General features: G+C 35.3%; 1 protein-coding gene across 4 annotated transcripts in view; it reads right to left on the bottom strand.

The window, feature by feature from the left end:
* Positions 1 to 18681, bottom strand: part of RB195_021229 (uncharacterized protein) — a gene marked incomplete at both ends in the record, with an annotated part of 59467 nt that extends 40786 nt beyond the window's left edge. For 3 of the 4 annotated variants that reach the window (XM_064207858.1, XM_064207856.1, XM_064207857.1), the window contains 19 exons: positions 403 to 510; positions 628 to 692; positions 2027 to 2159; positions 3285 to 3404; positions 3465 to 3536; positions 3702 to 3977; positions 9703 to 9815; positions 13519 to 13582; positions 13715 to 13797; positions 14201 to 14281; positions 14425 to 14488; positions 14769 to 14858; positions 14929 to 15109; positions 15175 to 15305; positions 15362 to 15489; positions 15860 to 15956; positions 16224 to 16325; positions 17222 to 17376; positions 18573 to 18639. In XM_064207858.1, the coding sequence (XP_064063737.1) occupies positions 403 to 510; positions 628 to 692; positions 2027 to 2159; positions 3285 to 3404; positions 3465 to 3536; positions 3702 to 3977; positions 9703 to 9815; positions 13519 to 13582; positions 13715 to 13797; positions 14201 to 14281; positions 14425 to 14488; positions 14769 to 14858; positions 14929 to 15109; positions 15175 to 15305; positions 15362 to 15489; positions 15860 to 15956; positions 16224 to 16325; positions 17222 to 17376; positions 18573 to 18639 (2130 nt within the window). Of the gene's footprint in view, positions 1 to 402; positions 511 to 627; positions 693 to 2026; positions 2160 to 3284; positions 3405 to 3464; positions 3537 to 3701; positions 3978 to 9702; positions 9816 to 13518; positions 13583 to 13714; positions 13798 to 14200; positions 14282 to 14424; positions 14489 to 14768; positions 14859 to 14928; positions 15110 to 15174; positions 15306 to 15361; positions 15490 to 15859; positions 15957 to 16223; positions 16326 to 17221; positions 17377 to 18572 lie in introns of all 4 variants that reach the window. The other variant, XM_064207855.1, reaches the window with a different exon arrangement.
* Positions 18682 to 20654: the final 1973 nt, after the last annotated feature.

The following is a 20654-nucleotide window of genomic DNA, read 5'->3' as shown; positions in this document are numbered from 1 at the left end:
AAATGAATTGAAGCTACATACAGTAGCTACCAAACAAATATTCGAGAAATCGCATTCACAAGCAAAATTTTTTCTTAAATTTTTAATTCTCGTTAATTTTTTCTTAAACCATTACATAGATTTACGATTCGTTCGACTAATTCTCTTCAATCAATTCAATTCGACTAATCATTTTATTCGAAAACGCATAACATCAAGGTCCTTCGTTCACTAATTGAGCATAAACACTACATGTTTACTCATAAACAACCTCATGCTTTGAAGTTTCATCTTAGAGCCCGGAAATATTGACTCTCCACCTCAAATCCTGACCCCTTAGAGAAATATTCTGCGCATCGCACATGTAAATAATTGAAAAAAACTACCAAAAAAACCACAACGAAGAAAAAAAAACGTATTTACCTCCAGAGTTCCTCTTCCAGCTTCACTAGCATTAACATTAAATCGCAATTCTTGTCCCACTAGACCAACATCTAATCCGTATACCTGGACCAGTCCAGCATCGAATACCTAGGATTCCATTCCATAGGAACAGTGGTAAGATGAGGAGGAATGTGGACAGAAAATATGAGGGAAAGTATGAAATTATGAATAATAATCAAAAAAAAGGATAGAAAAGAAGCTTACTTGACATGAGAATGGGCTTCCTCGAATGTGTTCTCCCTCGTAGAGGATTCCAATTTTCCATAAACCTAAAAGTTACGATGTTCGGGAAATGCAATATATCGATATGATTCCCTCGTTTCAAGGTCAATTCATCAAAAACTTTCAGATAGAAGTTTTTTTTTTCGAGTTTTTTTTCCCTCCGTAAACACTTCCTTTAACGTCTTCAACACTCCAGGAAACTCAACTCACTCATACACTCCTCGTCATCACTCGTCAAAGGTCATTACGAAGAGGACGAATTATAGAGATATCGGTCCCGATAAGAATACCTTCTCGATACACCGAAATAGTCAACGATATTGCGCACGCGTTTAGTTTAGGATGATTTTGTGAGGGTTGAGGACAGTAAGTGGACAGAATGTGAATGTCGTTTTGCGCGTGAGGTTTTTTTTCCCCTCCTCCTCCCTCTAAAGGACAAAACACCGACGTCTAGGAGTATATAGAGAAAATTCCTTTTGTCTGTCTACCTATTACTCATGTACTTACCTTTGTTTTCTCACCTCTCTCTTTTTTTTTGTTTTCGTTCGTTTCGGCACTCCATTAAACACAGTAAATAAAAAAATCCAAAAAGAAATAGACCTTTTGTTCACTAATTTCAAACCTCTCTTGAGAAAGTAACCGTAAGGAAAATAACTATTGTTGTCGAAATTCTTCTTAAAGAAATCCACGAGTGGCATGTTAAGAAAAGAGCCGGAAAAACTAACAGTGGATTTTTAGTATAGGTTCCTACTAGGGCTTGAACCTCATCCTTAAACTGAATCTTTAAGTGCTCATGAACCTTACAGAATCCTCACTAGAATTCTCTTTTGCAGAACTTTTTGGCTTGCTCATCAACGAAACAAATCCCAAAGCCTCAAATTTTGAAAAAAAAATCCTTTGAAAAAATCGCTAGGTACCAGTTGTCAACGAAAAACCAGAGCTATTCCTAAGAAAAGAATGATTCTTCCAAAAACCCCTCCATATCTTCGAAAGCTGAAAACAATAACATTCAGGTGGCACCCAAATTCTGGAAAAAAAAATCCTTGATCGGGGAGAAAAGAGAAAGGATATGTATGAACGCCAGGAAAACATAAATAGAAGGTCGCAAAAATAAGAAAGTGGTCATAGATGAAATAAAAACTCCAGTTATAGACTGAATTCTCTTCCTAAAAAATTTGTAGAACTTTTTTCTCAATAAATATTACTTGTAAATCAGTTACATTTATAGGAACTCATTGGTAGTGCCACAGATTAACAGAGATCTGAGTGAACAGAATTGTTTTATCCTTTTTCCATTTCCTTTTTTATACTTTTTTTAATCAATTCCTCATTCCTCAGGTGCTAAATCTCATCCATTTACAAATCCTAGGAATGAACTCACCAACTTGTTGAGGTGTAAAACTAGCCGAATATGAGTTAGCACGTTTAGTTACTACGCATTGTTGAGCTCGTCCATTCGGTGCAACTGCATCCACTTGAACAGATCCGGCCGTACAATCCCCGTGGGCATTTATCTGAACAGATTAGCGAATAATTTCTTTATTTTCATTGAATTAAAATTTTGTTCTTTTTAATTCCTCGACAAATTTCCTTATACACATCATCGATTCTCATTCGATAGCCTTGCTAGCACGCTAGCGATGCTATCTTGGGGTCAGCGCCCCCCATGTCCGACCACACCGAAAAACAAACTACTAAATGAGTCCCGTTTTCATAATAAGAAGAAAAAAAATTCATTAATTCAATATGGCAAAAATGTCCATGGAAAAAAAGTTGATTTCAATATAGCAAAAATTTCTATGGAAAAAAAGTTGAAAAATGAAGTTTTTGTCAAAATTTGCTGGTTTTACAGGCATTTCTGTCTGTGGTATTTCTCTTAATTCTGATATTTTCTTCTATCATTTATTGTACAACCTTGATTTTTTCAAAATTTATTATATTTCCGGCAAACCCAAGCCCACCCGGAAATCATTCGAAAATTTAATGCATTGAATTAGTGAATTATTCAGATAATAATATAGATGAATATAGAAATGAAACATATTTTATTAAAATACGAATAACATAGAATTTATCTCCACAAAAAATCTATGGATTTATATATCAGATTGAAGAACTTTATTCTAAGCTCCATAAATGCTAGAGAAAAACAAAAATAAAGAAATGCAGGAACAAAATTCCTAATTTCCTTGGATTATTTCATTATTACTTAGAATAATGAAATTTTAAAAATTCAAACAAGAATAAAGATCTCACTCAGTTTTTCTCTGTTTAAATCTATTCGTTTTTTTTTTTTAATTTCCCTTTTTGGTCCTGGATATTCTTCGATAGATTCAATTCACTGAAGGCAAAAGAAAAGAGAAAATATACAGACTTATTACCAGATGTTTTGTGGAAAATTTGGGAGTGACAATAAAAAATGAGACCATTATAGTACACATGTACTCCTCCCTTAAAATTAAAAATCAAGGAGCTTCCAGGAAAAAATAGCCGGGATCAGTAGCAGTGTAATAGAAGCCGATATTTATATGAAAGGAAATCATGAGCGAAACGGAAATATTTGCCCAGACAAGGTTAAAAAATGAATTTGAATAGCTGCACATCCAGAAATTTAGCAGAGGAACAATAAATGGACTTACCACAACTTCCACAATCGAACCTACACTGCATGGTTCGGTAAGACCGGAGAATGACACCAGACCAACGTCGGGTGGTCTTACGGACATGTCTTGATTCGTGAACGTTTCCAACTGTGCAGTCTGAAATTGACAGCATTAAAATTCCGGTTTAAAGAAAGAGTGGGACCCAAAATCACTGACCTTTTCGTTGTTTCTGTCTGTTTTCGACAAATGTTCGTTGGATCGTTTTTTGGTTGAGGACCCTTTTTTAGTCTGAAACAGATGACGTAGCCTGAATTTCTCTACAACCAAGAGAAGAGAAAAAAGGAAGAGAAGTAAAAGTAGCAGTTAGAAGTCCTCAATGCTATCGTGCCAAAACTCTGGCACGTGCGGTCACGAAAAAAAATCAAAAATTAGTAACTATATAAAATCACGTACCGAACCGTTTCGAGTCTCTAATTGTTTGATGATGTGAAGACGTCGTTGTGCAAACGATTTATGCGATATATCAACGTCCGATCCAGAATCGGATTTCTGGAGTGGCACGTCGTTGTCCTCACTATTATTCGTTGGCACAACGTCAACACGTGATTCTACGACGTCACGTGACGAATTCGAAATCGCTCGTGACGCTGCTCGAGTTTCTTCCGGTGACAGTACGTGCAATGAGATGGGACTTGATGGTAACTCCACCCCTTGACAATAGATCCTCACCTTAAAATATGAATTTTCAAGAAGGAAACCTAATCCATCGGGTTTTTCCGAAAGTTCCGACAGTTCTCGCTAATTTCAAAATTAAAAGAAGTTCACTAGAATTCTGGACAATAATCCAGTGGTATGAGTTGTTACAGTTGACAGTTTGGATTACCGTCTCCGTTCTCTCATCAATACGACCACGACATCACACAGAAAACCACAAGTATGTATTTACTGGAATGGCCTCCTGCCTTTTTTTTGACTACAATTACCTCTTATTCCCAGAATAAACAAGTTGTAAAAAACACCGCGAAAGCACAAAAACACTCCAAGAAGGCTGCGTAAAATATTTTTTTTTTCCAAGTTAGGAGGAGAAAAATAGAAGAAAAACAGAAATGCAAAGAAGAAAGAGAAGAAAAAAGAGGAAAGAAAGAGAAAGAAGTTTTCCCTTTATTTCTACAATTGCAAATACAATTACAGTTGCTCGATCAGAATAATCAAAAATTGATTTTTTTAGGAAAAATGGAGGAAAGGAGATGAAGAAGTAATGAAATGAGGAAGAAAGGAAGGAGTTCAGATACTGACTGTAACAAAAAGTTGACTCATACAAATACTAAATAATATATAAATATTGAATAATGTGACAAAAAATGCAAAGTTAATATTAAATAATACAATGTCTAATTAACAACATTTTTGGAAAAAAATCCACAAATATTTCAGGAAAAAAAACTGGGTGTACATATGATTAGAACATGAACTAATGGTTGAAAAACGGTTGTCAAATCCGATTAATATTTTATGGGTCAAAAAAATTGACCCAGGCGAATTACTAATATAAAGGATGTGACTTTTCTGGAATGTATACACCTTCGTGACATCAAAATTAAGACTTAATTTCAAAAAAAAAATCCATTATTTCTTCTGGGAGCCAGTAGTCGAGCACGTTCAGCAATTTCAGGAAAAAAAACCTATGAATTCCTATATTTTCAAGAGCAACGAATTTTTTTTTCATTTCTTGAATCAAATTATTAACATCTGAACTGATTCAAAATATGAAATTAAAATGTTGGAGCTTTTTGCAAAATTTAATGATAAGGTTGTAGTTTTTCCATGAAATTGTACTTTTTTCTCTTAAGAAATCAGTTTTCGAGAGCAAATCTATTCAAAAAAAAAAGAAAAAAGAAACAAAGCTTGTTAAACCGTTCCTCTCCTTTTTTTCGACAAAATAAAAGTAACAATAGAAACAAAAATAATAAGCAAAAATAAAAATAATAAAATAATATATAATGAAAAAAACAAGTACCAAAAAGTAGCTAATGCCTATATATTAAGGAGAAAATAGTATTTTTATAACTTCGCACAATTTTTTCCCCAAAAATCCCCCTTATAAACTCTTTGCAAAGCGAATATTAGCAGCAGTCAAGCACTTTTCTTTTCAAGAAGTGAAAGTGTTGAAAAACTAGAAAACTTCACGACGATAAAACTTAAAAATCTAGACAAAAGGATTTTTTCCCGTCATATGATGTCTGACCTAGGAGAAGGACACATCTCTGACCGTAAAAAAAACATCTGTAAAACGTCGCGATTTCTATTTGAAAAACCCATAAACTCCTCTTATTGCCATTGATCGTAAATGTTTCGCGAAAAATCGAAGAAAAAAACATGGAATATGTAGGATTTCACGTCATAAAAACAATATATTTGAGAATCTCAAAAACCGTGCCGAAAAATTAGAAGTATATCGTTAAATGCAATATCCATACTTTTCAGGAACTATCTATCAAATGTATATTTCCCTTAGTTGAATGTGATTATCTTTTTAGAATGGCATTTGTGGTAATATACTATATAGCCTATGTATTTGATATTTACTAAATATGTCTTGCATTTAAAAAAAAAACTATAAACGATTTTTAAACACGTTCCTAATATGTGAATCGATTACAGTGACGGGTAACAACCGACAAAATACGTCCGTATACGGTCGGGCAAGGAATTCCTCATCAGGGTCCAGTTACCAAAACATCGGCAAGATGAAACAGGTTTTTGCAAAACGAAAACGACATATATTAGAGAGTCTCGACATGTTATTCACAAACTTTTTTATGCAAGCACGTGCAAGAACGTTCCAATCCGTACCATTTTTTGCTGTCATGCTTCATTTCGTTACCGATATAAAATTATGAGAAATCATGTCATTTTCTTCATACGAGAAGAGAATGATCGTACACAGAACGGTTTTCGGAGCATCATTTCACGTTTTTCTCGTGACGTTCGGCACGTTCTGCTAGTGAAACCAATTTTGTACACAGTAAATAAAAAGATATTACGGGGCAACTATGATCGACAGCTGAAAATAGTCAAATACATATAGTGCCAGTCCGGCTGATGTTCCAATCCAGAATCCAGAACGATTGAGCGCGGAGTTTATCCAGTAACAGTTTCACAAGGACTTCACTATTTACATTAAATATGAATAATTAAATTAAAATTGATAATAATGTAGATTTTACTTCAGCACATAATTAGAATTTCACTCTCAAGATCAACCAATCAACAATGAGCAAACAATAAACAATAAACCTATAAACAAGTCGTGGATGGAGTCCGTTCGTTCCCTTTATCAAAACATAGTAATCGCTTTGTTATTTCTAAGAAATGTTGGTGAATATGAATAAAAAATAATAAGGGAAAAAAGAAAAGGATCTGTGACAACAAAAAACAAAAAAACATAGATGGATCTTTAAAATTTTTCCAATTATCAAGAGAAAATAACAGCGAAGAAAGATGAATGAATCGTAATCTTAATTTGATCAAATACGCAATTACTTCGTACGAAAATATGTGACCAGATTTTTAATCAATCGATAAAGTAATTTAGGAAATTTTGTGGATGTCAACTATGTAGGGTAAGGTGTATTGCCGAGTTGCGCATCGACGGGCACACAAAGAAAAAGACTGATGACAGAAAACGACAAATCATTCCCAAAGTAATCATTCACAACGGCAACATTCCAGAAAATGTTACACTAAGAAAACAGATGAGTAAAGAACGTTTTCGGACCTCGCAGATATTCTTCGCTGAACAAAAATTTATTTCAAATCCATACAAATTTTTATAGAATTAGAGCTTAATTTTGGAAAAACATGTCTAACGAAGAGGCAAAAAAGGTGAACTGTAGCTGGAGAAATCCACAAAAAACTGTTTATGGAGAAAGAAAAGATGAATTCTCACTAAAACTCCAAAAAAGTTACATTTTCCTCAACTATTTGCTACGAAAGTATTGCAATTTTAATCTTCAGGCGTTAGTAGCAATAACGCTCCTGAAAAATACATCCTTAAAATTTCTCAAGGATGGGAAAAATATATTTTGCATAGTGAAATGCTGGCTATCCGCAATAAGACAAATCTTCGAGGAAGATCCACCAAGATATACGAGTGAAATATGTGCGGAATCCTATCTCTTTTCGAGGATAACAAATCCATAGTTAATTTCCAGAGATAAATATGGATGTAAAAAATCGGCGCCTCAATGTTAATGACGGAAAATAGACAAAAAAAATCCAGATATCTAAAACAATATTGAATGAAATCAACTGACTGAAAACTCAGGATACTCTTATAAGTTCCAGAACTGTAATCCACACATAAATTCTAGGATAACAAATGACAAAATAATGGCTGTTAAATTTTCAGAGAGGAAATCTTGATGTAGGAGTCAGGAAAGATGAAATGGGACTATGATGGATATCAGAAACATAACTGATCCGTTCGAAACAATATCCAAAAAGTCTGGGGACCATTTAAAATCCTGAGATTTTAAGTGTATCCATGAGAAATAGCTAAAGAAACGGAAAGACAGAAGCTGCGATATAAGGATACAACTTGGATGGCTGCAGACACCCAAAAAACGCGGCTGACGTCGAAAAAAAGGAATGATCCGTAAGGAATTCGTCGCTCTAATGATGCATGTAAATCCCAACATTGTAACTGGTAATCGTTCGCATGTGAATCCAAGCAAAACTGGCGATCCCAGCCAGCCCCTCGCGCAGTAATGGTGAGGGTGCATGTCGTGAACGTTGTGCGGGGGCTCACTCACCTCGTTGAACGCATCCTCTCTCGGCTACCAGTTTTGGGCATGGCTGCGACGTTGTGTTTTTTTTTTTTGGTAAAGTAAGTGACTCCGAAAAACCTACTGACATCTATCGTCGTTCTATCGACCGAATTCAGCGATTCACTTCTCGACGAGAAAAAAAAAAGAAACGTATGAAACGTGGTGCGAAAAGTGCCGATCCTTGACATATGGTCGAATGAATCCAGAGATCCTCTTTATATTGGCGGGGTGGGGTGGGAAAAAAAGCAGGAAGCTGATGTCATTGTCGTTTTGACGGAAGTCGAACTTTTTTTTTTAACGTATCATGGCCATGGAGAACACACTGCTCGCTTACCGTTGTAATGCGCGATCGTTCGATTCGTTCGTCAACCCCCCATACTATTCATCGTAAACACTTGCGTTATTACCATATCACAACAGATATTACAAAATCAATAAATTAATTAAAACTTAAATTAACCTCAACCAATGATTGAAGTGGTTCGGACACAAAAAAAAAGAAGAGCACGTTATTAAAAATCCGCAACTCAAAGAGGAATTTATTCCATGAACTTTCTAGGATACTAAGGACTAGTTATATCTCTTTTTTTAAATCAAAAATCCTATTAAAAAGACTACTAGCTCATGTATCAAGTAAATCGCTTCCAACTACGGAATAACGGGATTTTCTACCGCAGAAGAGGTCAAGGTGGAAAGGCGATAGTTGCGGGCGAACAGGCTCGTAATAACAGTAGAGCGAATGATATCGGTTATATTATTCATCCATGGATACACGAAATATCAACTATCTCATAAATCCTGAATAGATAAAGCTGCACTTTCTAATCCGAAGAAAAGTTCCAAGAAAAAGAAGAATTTTGAAAAAGAGAAAAAAAAAGCTAAGTAAAATTATACTTGATCGGTGACCGATTTTTAGAGGATATTGTGAGGTTAGAGGATGAGTAATGAGGGAAATGTATGTAACGAATGTTTGTAGCGATGAGATGTGAGGGTTTGCTTGACTGAAAGGCCCGTGAAAAGGTGTGGCGTTCGAGGCGGAGCCGGGATGGCAATAAATACGCCAAGGTCTTCCTCGACGCTCTCCGCGGCCCGTTGCGACTCTGCTGCGCCCCTGCGCCCCCCGTCCATCCGTCCGACCGCCCGACCGCTCAACGTTTCGGATCGGAGTTTGAATGGCAAATTGGGATGGATTTGGTTGCGCGAACCCGATCAACATGTATCAACAACATATACCCGTTTCGTCGCGCACTTACAAATCCATCCACGAAATCCTCATTCGTGGATTTTGCAAGCGTAGAAAGTCATCGATACGGTCGGAGGAACAAGAACGTGGATAATCCCCCAAATATCACAAAGACACAATCGAAATTTGCGCTCATACTTTTTAAAAAGTATTTCCTTTATTAGGTGTCGATCGATAATCGCGCCGACCACAACAAACACGAAACATTTCCAGAAGAATGAAGAAAATCGAATGGAAGAGTAATTCGATTTGAGGTTTAAGGCCAACTAAACGACCACTGACACATCCGTAGTGCTCGTTATAGCAGATCAAAAACTCCGAAATGAGGCCGAACGAATGTCCTCACAAATACCAGACATATTAGAAAAGGTATAGGGCGAACCTGATGATAGCCGGACTCTCGTGGAATAATTGATAAAACTGCACCGGACGAGGTTCGACTCTTTCGAAGTTTCACGGAATCCGCTGACACTGGACGACCGGCTGGGCCAATCACTGGAAAAAAAGAAAAATGAATTCATTTTTCATTTAAAATGTAATCAAATTCATTTAAAATGTATGTAGCTCCTAAATCTCACGATTATAAAAGATTAGTCTAAAAACGATTAGTTAATTACAGTAATATAATTTTATTATCGATTTTCCTGAAAAACTTGTTCTTACTGTGTTTTGTCTGCTGTTTTTGGTAGCAAGCGTTCCTTTTGTACGCTACTGTACGTAACAAATAAATAAACAAATAATTCCATGTCGTACACTGCACGTGACTTTAAATAAAAGAGAAAATTTAAATCAACTATGCACGTGCTGTCACGTGAATGAGCAGTAAGCGTAAACAAGCACTTAATTATATCTACTACTAATGTTTTTACACTTTTCCTAAGGATGAGGGAGGCGAGGGAGGTGCGAACTCGTCTCCTCGAGTATGGATTGCTGAGGTTTTCAAAAAGTTTCTGTTAGTCTCCTAAAGATTTCTTCTCTCACCTCTCTATTTTCACTGAAATTGCTTAAAATTCCATTTATAATCATATAAGTTATATTTTAACCTTGTTCACGGACACTTTTAAATATCTTACCCTCACAAAAAAAATCCTCGCCATCTTTTTTATCCGCGCATTTCTTTTTTGAAAAAAGGCAGGGAAAACAGTAAAACTATGTAAAAATCGCCGAAGAAAATTATTAAAATTTCTCTCATTTCTGTTTCATCCGAGAAAATTTGGAGATATTCCCGAAGCAGCAAAGCTATAAGATATTTCCGAGAAAAAAAAACCTATTTAGCATTACTTTTGTTACAACCTAGCCACAGTAACCTCCAAAAAGATCAATCCTGAGTTTACATTTGTGTGACACTTTTGTCAGGCAATCAGAGAAAATGGTGGAGCAATAAATTACCGAAACTGGTCAACATTTCGCTGTGGTAGTGAAAGACTTTTCTTGTTTACTGAGAAAATCAAAAATGAAATCAAAATTACAATGCTTATAGTTCTGGATTCTCATTACTAAAGCAGTTCCCAACCAAGAGATTCAAAATGTATTGAGTAAAAAAATAAGATTAATTAATTTAATCAGCAAAAAATTTAATTTAATTTATGCATTTCGAGGGTAGTCTTCTTGAACCTTGGAACCTACAATTTTTTCTCGTCTCTACCGAATTAAAAATTTCAGTTCTACAAGAGCTACTTCAATTATTTTCTACTAGTACTGAAAGCCTAGAGAATCATTAAAAAATTAGAGTTAAGAAAATTATTAAGTGCAAAAAAAAGTTGAAAAAAGTTCAAAATTATTTATTATTTTCTAGTATTATTTTATTATTCATTATTTATTTCATTTACTCACTTTTTATTCATTTTATTATTGTTTATAATTAGTTTTTTTCGTTTATAATAAAATGTTATTGTTTTATTATGAAATTTTTGTATTGCGGCCGTTCAAAGTAATCCAGGAAGGAGGGAAATAGAAACTTTCTTTTCATCTTCTTTTCAACTGTCTCTTCAACGTTAGTTATCATATTTAATAAATCCTCCTAGAATTGTTACAAAAATATTCCATAAATGATGACAATCGTTCCAGAGAAAAAATTAGTCATTTCAAGGAAAATCTAAAACGAACTGAATTAGGAAAAAAATACATTTCTTACTTGAAACAGGTGATGAAGGATAAATTTCAGCAGTAAAAATCAAAGATCAGAAGAAGAAAATCAATTAAATATGCGAAAGAGTACTCAATTTTTAACTTAGATAGTTCAGCTAAGCTAAAGCTATCCACTCATTTCAGGAATGCAATGGATCTCACTCAGAAACAGGTCCTACCTCCTAAGGATCCTAAGAATTACCACAAAAGTACAACAACATATGTTACAACTGGATAAATTCAAATTACAACATACTAATTAGTACTTTGTTGCTGCATTCTGCAGATCCACGAATTCTGCTGTTATAAACCGGTTATCCTAGCCGATCAGGCGTATGAATAGAGATGAATAGGTTCGTATTTTAGATAGTTAAGAAACCTATGAAGGTTGGGAAAACGAAAAAGTGTTATGGATAGTAGTAGTCCAAAACAGAGAGAAGCCAGGATACCAGAATAAAATCAAATCTTTTCCAAAAAATTATTATTCAAGTATTTCATTACAGCATTTTATTATTTTTTTCACTTTATAATTACTTTATTTTAAATAAAGTCTGTATATAGTTGTGACAAGAACAAAAAACGTTCAAAACGAAGCCAGCCGACTTGGCTTATTCCAGTACATGATATCCATGAACGAAAGATGTGGACTCACAAATACTCACAATAATATTTACAAAAGAATTCCCTACGCAACTGTCATACGATGACGACTTGAGTCAAACAATGGATGTAAGAGGTGGAATCCACAACTGTGAATGCTAACAAAAGCTATCGTTGTTATAGTGAGCAGAAAAAAAAACGCGTTAGAATTTTCCAAAAGCTTATCAGATTGGTGAAATTTTACAAAGTGACGCACTGAATTACATAAATATTTCCCCTCAGGTCCTTATTGTGTTAAAATCTATGTATGTTTAAACCTCCCTTCTCAGAAACGTTTGAGTTCCCACAAAAAGCTGGGATAATAGACAAAATGAACAATTTTTTTCTTGTTTATGGGTAAAATGGAGTGTTTTTCACATTTTTTACTATTTTATTTTATTTTATTTTTTATTACATTCTTCGTGCTTCAGGAAAAACTCAAAAAAAAAACAGAGGTAATTTTTGTGTGATCTGCATTCCCGAATTTTTGTGGTGGATGAAGGACCTTTGAAGGTCGATAGATATCAACGACATTTTGGCGTAACAAAACTAACAAAATCTTTTATTTTTTAATATTTTACTTTAATTTTTGTCATTTTTATAAAACCAAATGCTATCTCTGAGTTTTTTTTTCAAGAAAAAATTGCTAGATTGAATCAGTAGAAAGCTACAACTCCCCATAGATCCGAATAGTAGTTGAAATTACTGTCGATATCCGGTTTATTGGTGTCATTTCAAAGCGTTATTTTCTAGTTGGAGTTGAGAAAAAAAATTTAAAAAATCCTCACCAATACAATTACTTGTTTAAAATATACCACTTTCATTTTCATTTTCAACGGAAAACACGAAATTTTTTGTTCATTTTTAATTCATACTACCACTTTCCTATATATCTTGTTAATAAAATACAAATATAAATAGGTTCTTAAATAATAATGATATAATATAAACAACTTAGATTACGGTAATAGCAAATAGGACAAATTTATTTCAACAGTTGAAAGGCTTGCTACCAGAAAAACCGATAAATTTGTCCCGGATTCATATCGATGGGCATCGCATGGATGAATCATCAAAAAAAATTTTACAATGTGCCCTAAGTTTTCAAAAAAAGCATAAACAAAAAAACAAAAACAAAAAATAGGAGAAATAATAGCGTCATCTGATAAAAGCTTTTAACTCACGGACCGGTTGCAGATCAAAAGTGAGCGACAACCTAGTATAACCCAAAACACAGCATAAGAATTAAAATGAATGCTACAGAACTTGGGAAAAACGAGCGATTATTGATTAGGTCAGGTCACATCATTGATTGTAGATCAATGTGATTAATCACAAGTCGGGTCCAAAGAAGAAGAATAAAGAAAAAAGATTTCAAAAAATTAGATCCAATAGAAAGAATAAAAATTGAAATAACTGAAAGTAAGCTAACCTCGTACGCCGAGTTCATCAACGCGGACCTCACCACCATCGGCGAATGCCAGATCGAGGTTAACCTAAATATTCTCTTAAATAAGCTCTTGAATAAATAAATCTTAAATAAATAAGTTGCAATCCTTTCAGACTTTTTTCCACTTTTTTTTATACATATCTCCTTCAAATTTTCTATAATAACTACTTTAAGTTACCTGTTGATTTGTGAAACATTGTGTGACTGGTAAATTTGGTTGAGGTCCAACAGAGCATAAAGCAGCCGCTAGTGCCATTATACCTTTAAAAAATACAGAAATAATCAACAATTCAAAAATAAATAAATGTGAGAAATTAGTCGTCGTTACTCTTTGAATCCCACACTTATTACCTTTATTAAATTTTAATTTTAGATACTGATTTTTCGCACGTCCCGCCCTTTTCGCTGCTCACCGCCCCCGCAAAAAAAAAAAATTCTTCTTCCATCTCTACTGAATGAGAGAAATGAGGCATTAAAAATAGAGGTTTGAGAACTGAGGAAAACTTAACAATGAAACAAGAAAAACTCTAAATTCGTTCTAAAAAGAGGTAATAATACTTGCTTTAAAATATTTATACTGAGAAATGCAGATGGTACGATGCATAGATACTGTATGTACTGTATACAAATTAAAAAAAAGAAAAATTTCCATAAAGCCGCCTACCTAAATGCTCTCCCTGAGGATCGGCGATATCTTCGGCTCCTACGAGCGATCCTATTCCAATGTCAGCAGCGGATTCAAGCGCTTAAAAAGTTGTCGTTTGGAAAATTGACTTCAAAAACAAACAGTAAAAAGCAAATTACAAATCCAGAATATTGGTACTAGCTTTTAAGCAACCGTTTAATCCATGAAAATATTTTAACAGTTTAAAAAAAAACGAAACTGACCGATATTAATGTTCTCTACGCAGTCCTCAAACGTTTCGAACTTCATCTGTTCCACATCAATGGTCTTAAAATAAAATTTTTAGATCTTGAAATTTTTGAAAACTTAAATTCAAAATTGAATTTCTTAGTTGGAAATTCAAGAAGTAAATAATAATATAAATTTAATAGTAGATATTGACACAATAAGCATAGTAAAAATAATAACATATAAACAAATGTAACATAATAATTCATAAATCAAATGAAAGTTCAGGAGATGTACAGTTTTGAGCTTTTCTGGATTCTCCTGATTCCCCGTAGTTTTTCACTGACCTTTGCCTCCTTTCTTAATTAATCAAACTAACCGGGCCTCCAACAGCCTCAACTAACAATGAAAGCAAGTATCCATCACTCCATGACATCTCAAAATCATCAACTGCACAGTCAGGAAGAAGCTAAACAACAGTTATCCAGAAATGAGTTCAGTAGTTGTACTAATTCTCGAATTTCTCAGCAAAACCGTACCTGTTGAACTCTGTGAAGTGTGGCTCTATATCCACACGCTCCTCTCATAATAAAATATGATAAATAGGTTATACAGGATAACTCATCCAGATGTGGACTACTGAGATGAGCTGGCGATATAATAGGTGGTATAGCCAAGTACTGAGTGGCTAATTTCAACGCTCTTTCACAGTTTGCGTAACTAAATTCCATGAAATCGTCGAAAATATCCAGAAAATTATGTTGACCTCAAAATCTAGTTCTTACCCTTGTTCCACATCCAATCCTTTCCATTCTGGACATAAACCAGGCTGGCAATATTCCAGTAATGCGCTCAATGCTCTTCCATCATTCCAATTTGTTCGAAAATTCGTGAGTTTCAGCTCGGGAAGGACTGACTGAATCCGAAAATTCAACTTCTAATCACTTTTTAAAAATGTTGACATTTTCTTACCTGAATCCAGGCCATAACTAATTTTTTTGGTGGAATTTTACTACGTGATGCTATTTGATAGCGTTGAATAAGGCACCATACTAGGCCGAGTATAAGTTTTGTGTTTCCTTCGACTACATCGTGACTTCCTGAAATATTCCCAGTCCATTTATACATGAACCATGGAGAAAGTCACGAGGGATGCTTCACGGCAGGTTCGACGCTTTTGTCAACATGAAAATCGCCTTAGCAGAAGAAGAGAGTGCGAGTGTTTCGACATGAGACGAAGCTCTTCTTACGACGAGCACTTGGAAGAAATGCTTGCAGGAATAATTTTTTTTTTAAGTTTGGGAAAAAAAAAAGAATTCCAGTAGTGACCTCATCATAAATCTGGAACTTTTCAACAAATCTCTAAAGTTTGGAAAAAAATTATTTTAAAAAAAAGAGCAATCAAAACAATCGCAAAAATAGGTAGCACAAAATAAAAAGAAAAACAAAAAAATAAATAAATATTCTCACCTATATTCACAGTTTTAACGCCATCTTCTCTAAGTGCATCCAACGCCATCTGTACATTGAGTAACATTTGAATTTCTGTAGGATCCTCATCATAAATCTGGAATTTTTCAACAAAAATAATTCTGACACGAATTTAATAGAAATTCTTGTGAAAACTGCTTATTTCCTGAAAATCCCGCATTCTGCGATTTTTCACTGTTGAAAACTTAAGAGCGAAGAATTTGTGAGTAAATAAACACTTGAAGATTGCAAATAGAAAAAAATTCACAGAAGAATAATAAGGAAAGTCGAGTATGTCGAAAAAAAAGCCCAACATAAGATTTTTTTTCTCCGAGCTACTCAAGTTTTTTTTTCTCTGGAATACCTTTCCATAGTATTTCCTTCCTTGTAAGGCTTCAATCAACCGGATGAGAGTCACTCCATTGGCGAGATCTTTTGATATATCAGTTATTTGTGGAGATTCTATCTGGAAAAAAGGTCACTTTTCGAAATATATTGAAGCGCGTCGAGCAGCCAGTATATTTATTTTCCTTTTATTACAAGAAAAATTATATGAAAAATTTTTTGAGACTTCATACCGTCCACATCCACTCTCTTGTTCGCTTATTGTTTTTTTTTTCGTTCTTTTTTCTTTTTCGCTTAGCTACGCTATCAGAGGAAAAAATATCCCGGCACTCCTCTTGAGGTGATCTCGTTCGAACAATCGAGTGCGGTGGTCACTCAGATCCTCACCACTCACTAAACTGTCAACTATCAATGAACGGATAGCCGGTCAAATGTCAACAATGACCAGTCGAGGGGGAAGGGACGAGGTAGCTCGAGCTGGTGCAGCTCCTTCGTTGCGCACACATCAGCGCACTTATTAGGAGACATTTGCAAACACTACCCTTACCAGCAAAAAGAAATCCTTCGAATCGATCGAGAAGAACACGATGTGACTCGAGACTCAAGAGGTTTGTTACGTGACTCATACAAATCCTAGAGCTCTTGCCTCAATTCCTTGTTTCCTAGTGGGCACCACGTATAGTTCACCTCTTTTTTTCTTTTGAAAATAGAGTTAGCTAGGAATTAAAAGTTTCAGTGAATAGCATCCTGACGAGGTGCTACTATAAAAATTCCAGAAAAAGTGAGTCTTGCTGTGTGTGGAGAAAATGTGAAATATCCCGCAACAAAAGGGTTTGTTCATATGAAGTTCCAGCTATTCACAAACTTCATACAATGCACTGCACGCGTGCCTTTTTTGCACATCCCATCACTCTAAATGAGGTAGTACGATGTATCCGGCCTCCGCTGTAGCAACACACACACACACACATGAATAAGGGCATGATCATGATGCCGTTTTCGAAACGTAATAGCCACCTGCTGATTGATCCAATTTGTAAATGTTTCACATTGAATATCGATCCAGAATTGACGATTTTCATCCATACCATACGTGGAGTCCAGTCGTTTATATGATCTGATGGGCAGGTCGTGGTCAGCAGCAGGTGCAGGAGGAAGACGAGGAGGGAAAGCTGGAACAGGGTACGGTGAGCGAGAATGAGTGGCTCGGCTAAGTGCGGTCGTCTATGAAATGATTGGGAGGAGAGGCGGGACGGAAAGCTCAAGAAGCTGAACTTCTTCGACTCGCCGACACTCTCACCGCAAGAAAAACTCGTAGACGCACGAATAGCAGATAGTTGGACGTCGTATGTCCATCGACGAAACGATGGATGTACAGAAATCGCATTTAGCAGCTAAAAGATACGCCGACCCGATAGGGTCAGAGACCGTGAAAAAAAAACTGAAACGACATGCAAAATGTGCTCGTCGAATCCGTGGAGCCCTGATTCAGGGGTGGAGTAAGCGCGCCTCGCAACGCAAACACGTCAGATATAGCCAACTGCCGGCACTGCTCGACCGCCGCACAACATCGGCCCCGCCATGCCCGGACAGTCCAAACAATTCGCCGTACGGTTCGCGCACAACCTCATCGTCACGCCAATCCTCAGTGACTCGCTCGTCAACTCATTTCCGCCGCTTATGCTCAGCAATGTGGCAAACATGAAAGCGCAACCTCAGCCCGTACTCCTAGGTTTCACGCTCAAGTCTCTGCGCGTTCCCGAACGCTTTCTGGAAGGAGCTCATCCATGGTCAGTGGGTGAATACTACAGTGTAGACGACTTCGCTACAAAGTCTTCACTGTGCTAGGTCTCAAAAATCATAAAAACTATGTAAAAATACAACAATTTGTTAAGATGTAAGTTTTTTCTTCTTTTTTTGAAATTATTCCTAAGATTTATTTCTGGGTAACATCACCAGAATCCCCCGAATAATCTCCAGACTCAGTAATAATCTTGGGCCCCCTTTTAAATTGTACATTGTATCTCATTTTCTAGAACTGATTTCGTGGATGTAAAACTTCCATGGAAATCAATAGATGGATAGTACCTTCCTAAGTCCTGCAGTCAAGGCATGGAAGGACAACTTTCCAGAATTGGTGACAAGAAATATTATCTAAAATTCAAACAGATTCAGCAAACAATGGCGAATTTTGAGAATGTTTTTCCTTGGACGAGCAGCAAATCCATGAGAATATATTGGAGAACATTATTGCCTAAAGAGAAAAAAATAACAGTTGAATTAATAAAAAAAAACGACAGTTAATTAATAATAGAACAGAGAATACTTTTTATTACAGAGTTCCAGAAACGTTCCCACTAGCTATTACCAGGATGTTTTAGCTCAACCAACATCGAAAAGCTATTTCCAGGATCAGGTAGGCACAAGAGATACATATAACCGGAAGGATAGTAACGCTTTTCAAAGAAAGTAAACATTAAAAAAATGCACAAAAAGGAAAATGTACGAGAAAATGACTAGGAATGGAATATTTTGTGAGGCATTCAGGAACGGTGGATTTCTTAATCCACAAAAGGGACAACGAAAAAGTAGAAAAACGGCTGTAACTCCCCATTTCTCACTGACATTGTTCAGCAAAAATTAAAAGAAGTTAAAAATATTTAATACGTAGCAAACGTAGCGTAAATAAGATGAAATTTGATCAACTGAATCAAAATAACTGTGGATTATTTGCAATACTCCGATGAAAGAAAACAGTAGAAGAGTTACAGGAAAAACAGCAGAGCCCGAATCCATGAATTTTTGGGAACTTCTCAGTTACCATTACATATCAATTAAATGCAAATTTTCACTATCAAAAGTCCACTATGAAATATTTACAATAGTTTGACAATAATCATGGATACAAGTGTATTGATGTGCATCAAATACGTACAAAAATATCTAACGATCGCTGTGTCAATGCGCCATCCTGAACTAGTTTGTTTACATAAGCTCTTACTGAATAGTTGGGCATTAGATGATCAATTTGATCGAATACTACGTGAAATTCTATTGAAAAATCCTAACCAATACCGTAGTAATATTATAATCACAAAATATATGTGCCAGTAATTTTTCAATGATTTTTCCTGAGCTCTCCAACCTTTCTACCTTTTACCTTAACATCGACTTCTTTTATTTTTCTTACCTTTAAGAAAACCACTACAAGGAAAAAATTTCCTCAAAATTTCCATCGTATCAACTGGTTCAAGAAAAACTTAAGGAGAAAGTACTTCTTTTAGAATTTATTATAGTCTAGAAATAAATTAGAAACTTCAATTAGAAAATTATTTTAGCCAGTGGCTCATTCAAGCGGCCGTTTAGAGAGCGGGGGAGAATTTTGCTTTAACCTCCTTAAATAAATCCTCGAATAAACAACACTGAGAGAATTTTTAAATGAATTTGAAAACTCAGAACATAAATAAATGTTAATGAAGCAAACGATAACCAAATACAGATCCTAAAACTTGAGGATAATTCGAAATTAAACACAGAACGCTGAAGTACTATTTAGTAGTAATTCCAGCATATTTCAAGTGAATTTAGCAGACTAAAATTGTTTATTCCTTAAGTTTTTTATTAAATATTTTACATGAACTCCAGTAGAAGGTTTTTGTTTAGGGTATCTAAGGAAATGATTAAATTTCTGGAATTGACAAAATCCAGACAGCGCCAATAATCGCCAAATTTTGGACAGCTGCAAAAGTATGACCCCCTTGATTTTCATTGTTTTCATTACTCAATTGTAGCTTAAACAGTAACTCAGCTGATTTGTCCCCTTATTTCTTGAGGAATTGCGCTGAAAAGTGCATAGGGATGCAAATATTTCAGAAAACCGATGAAGATTACAAAATAAGACGTGGACAAGGGGAAGGAGAGTGTTTTAAATCCTACAAAACCGCTTTATCCGGAAAGTGCAATGCTAGTATCAGTATAAACTAATCACGCAATAAATTCATCCAAGAATCCTCTTAATCTCATCACGTATCGATTTCACAACTAGCAAGGTGTCCCAAATTTTTCCGGAAAATCTTCTACAGAGTTTCCCTACAAATTGTAGGAAATGAAAGCATGTACAAAAGCAAAAATAATCACAGCTTTAAGAAAAAAATAAGACTACTTGGTGAAAAATTAGTAACTTTGTCTGCAGATCAGGGAGAAAAGTGCAACAGTTGCTGCGGATGCGCTGCGGTCGGCTGGACAAACATAAGCGCCGACTAGAGCTAAACAAATTCTGACACAGCATGATTATTGGAAAAACTAGGATACTTCCAGAGAATTAGAACAGCCCTCCTTCAGAATACCTTTTTTTATCCCCCTCAATGAATCCATAAACTACGTAACTCTTCCTGAACTCTCCTAGCACTATTTATGTCAACTGAAAATCGTATGTTCAAAACTTGTAACA

Source organism: Necator americanus, chromosome X (assembly GCF_031761385.1).
Source record: "Necator americanus strain Aroian chromosome X, whole genome shotgun sequence".
Lineage (NCBI taxonomy): Eukaryota > Metazoa > Nematoda > Chromadorea > Rhabditida > Ancylostomatidae > Necator > Necator americanus.
The sequence above is the reverse complement of the archived record's forward strand: the minus strand, read 5'-3'. Positions and strand labels throughout refer to the sequence as shown.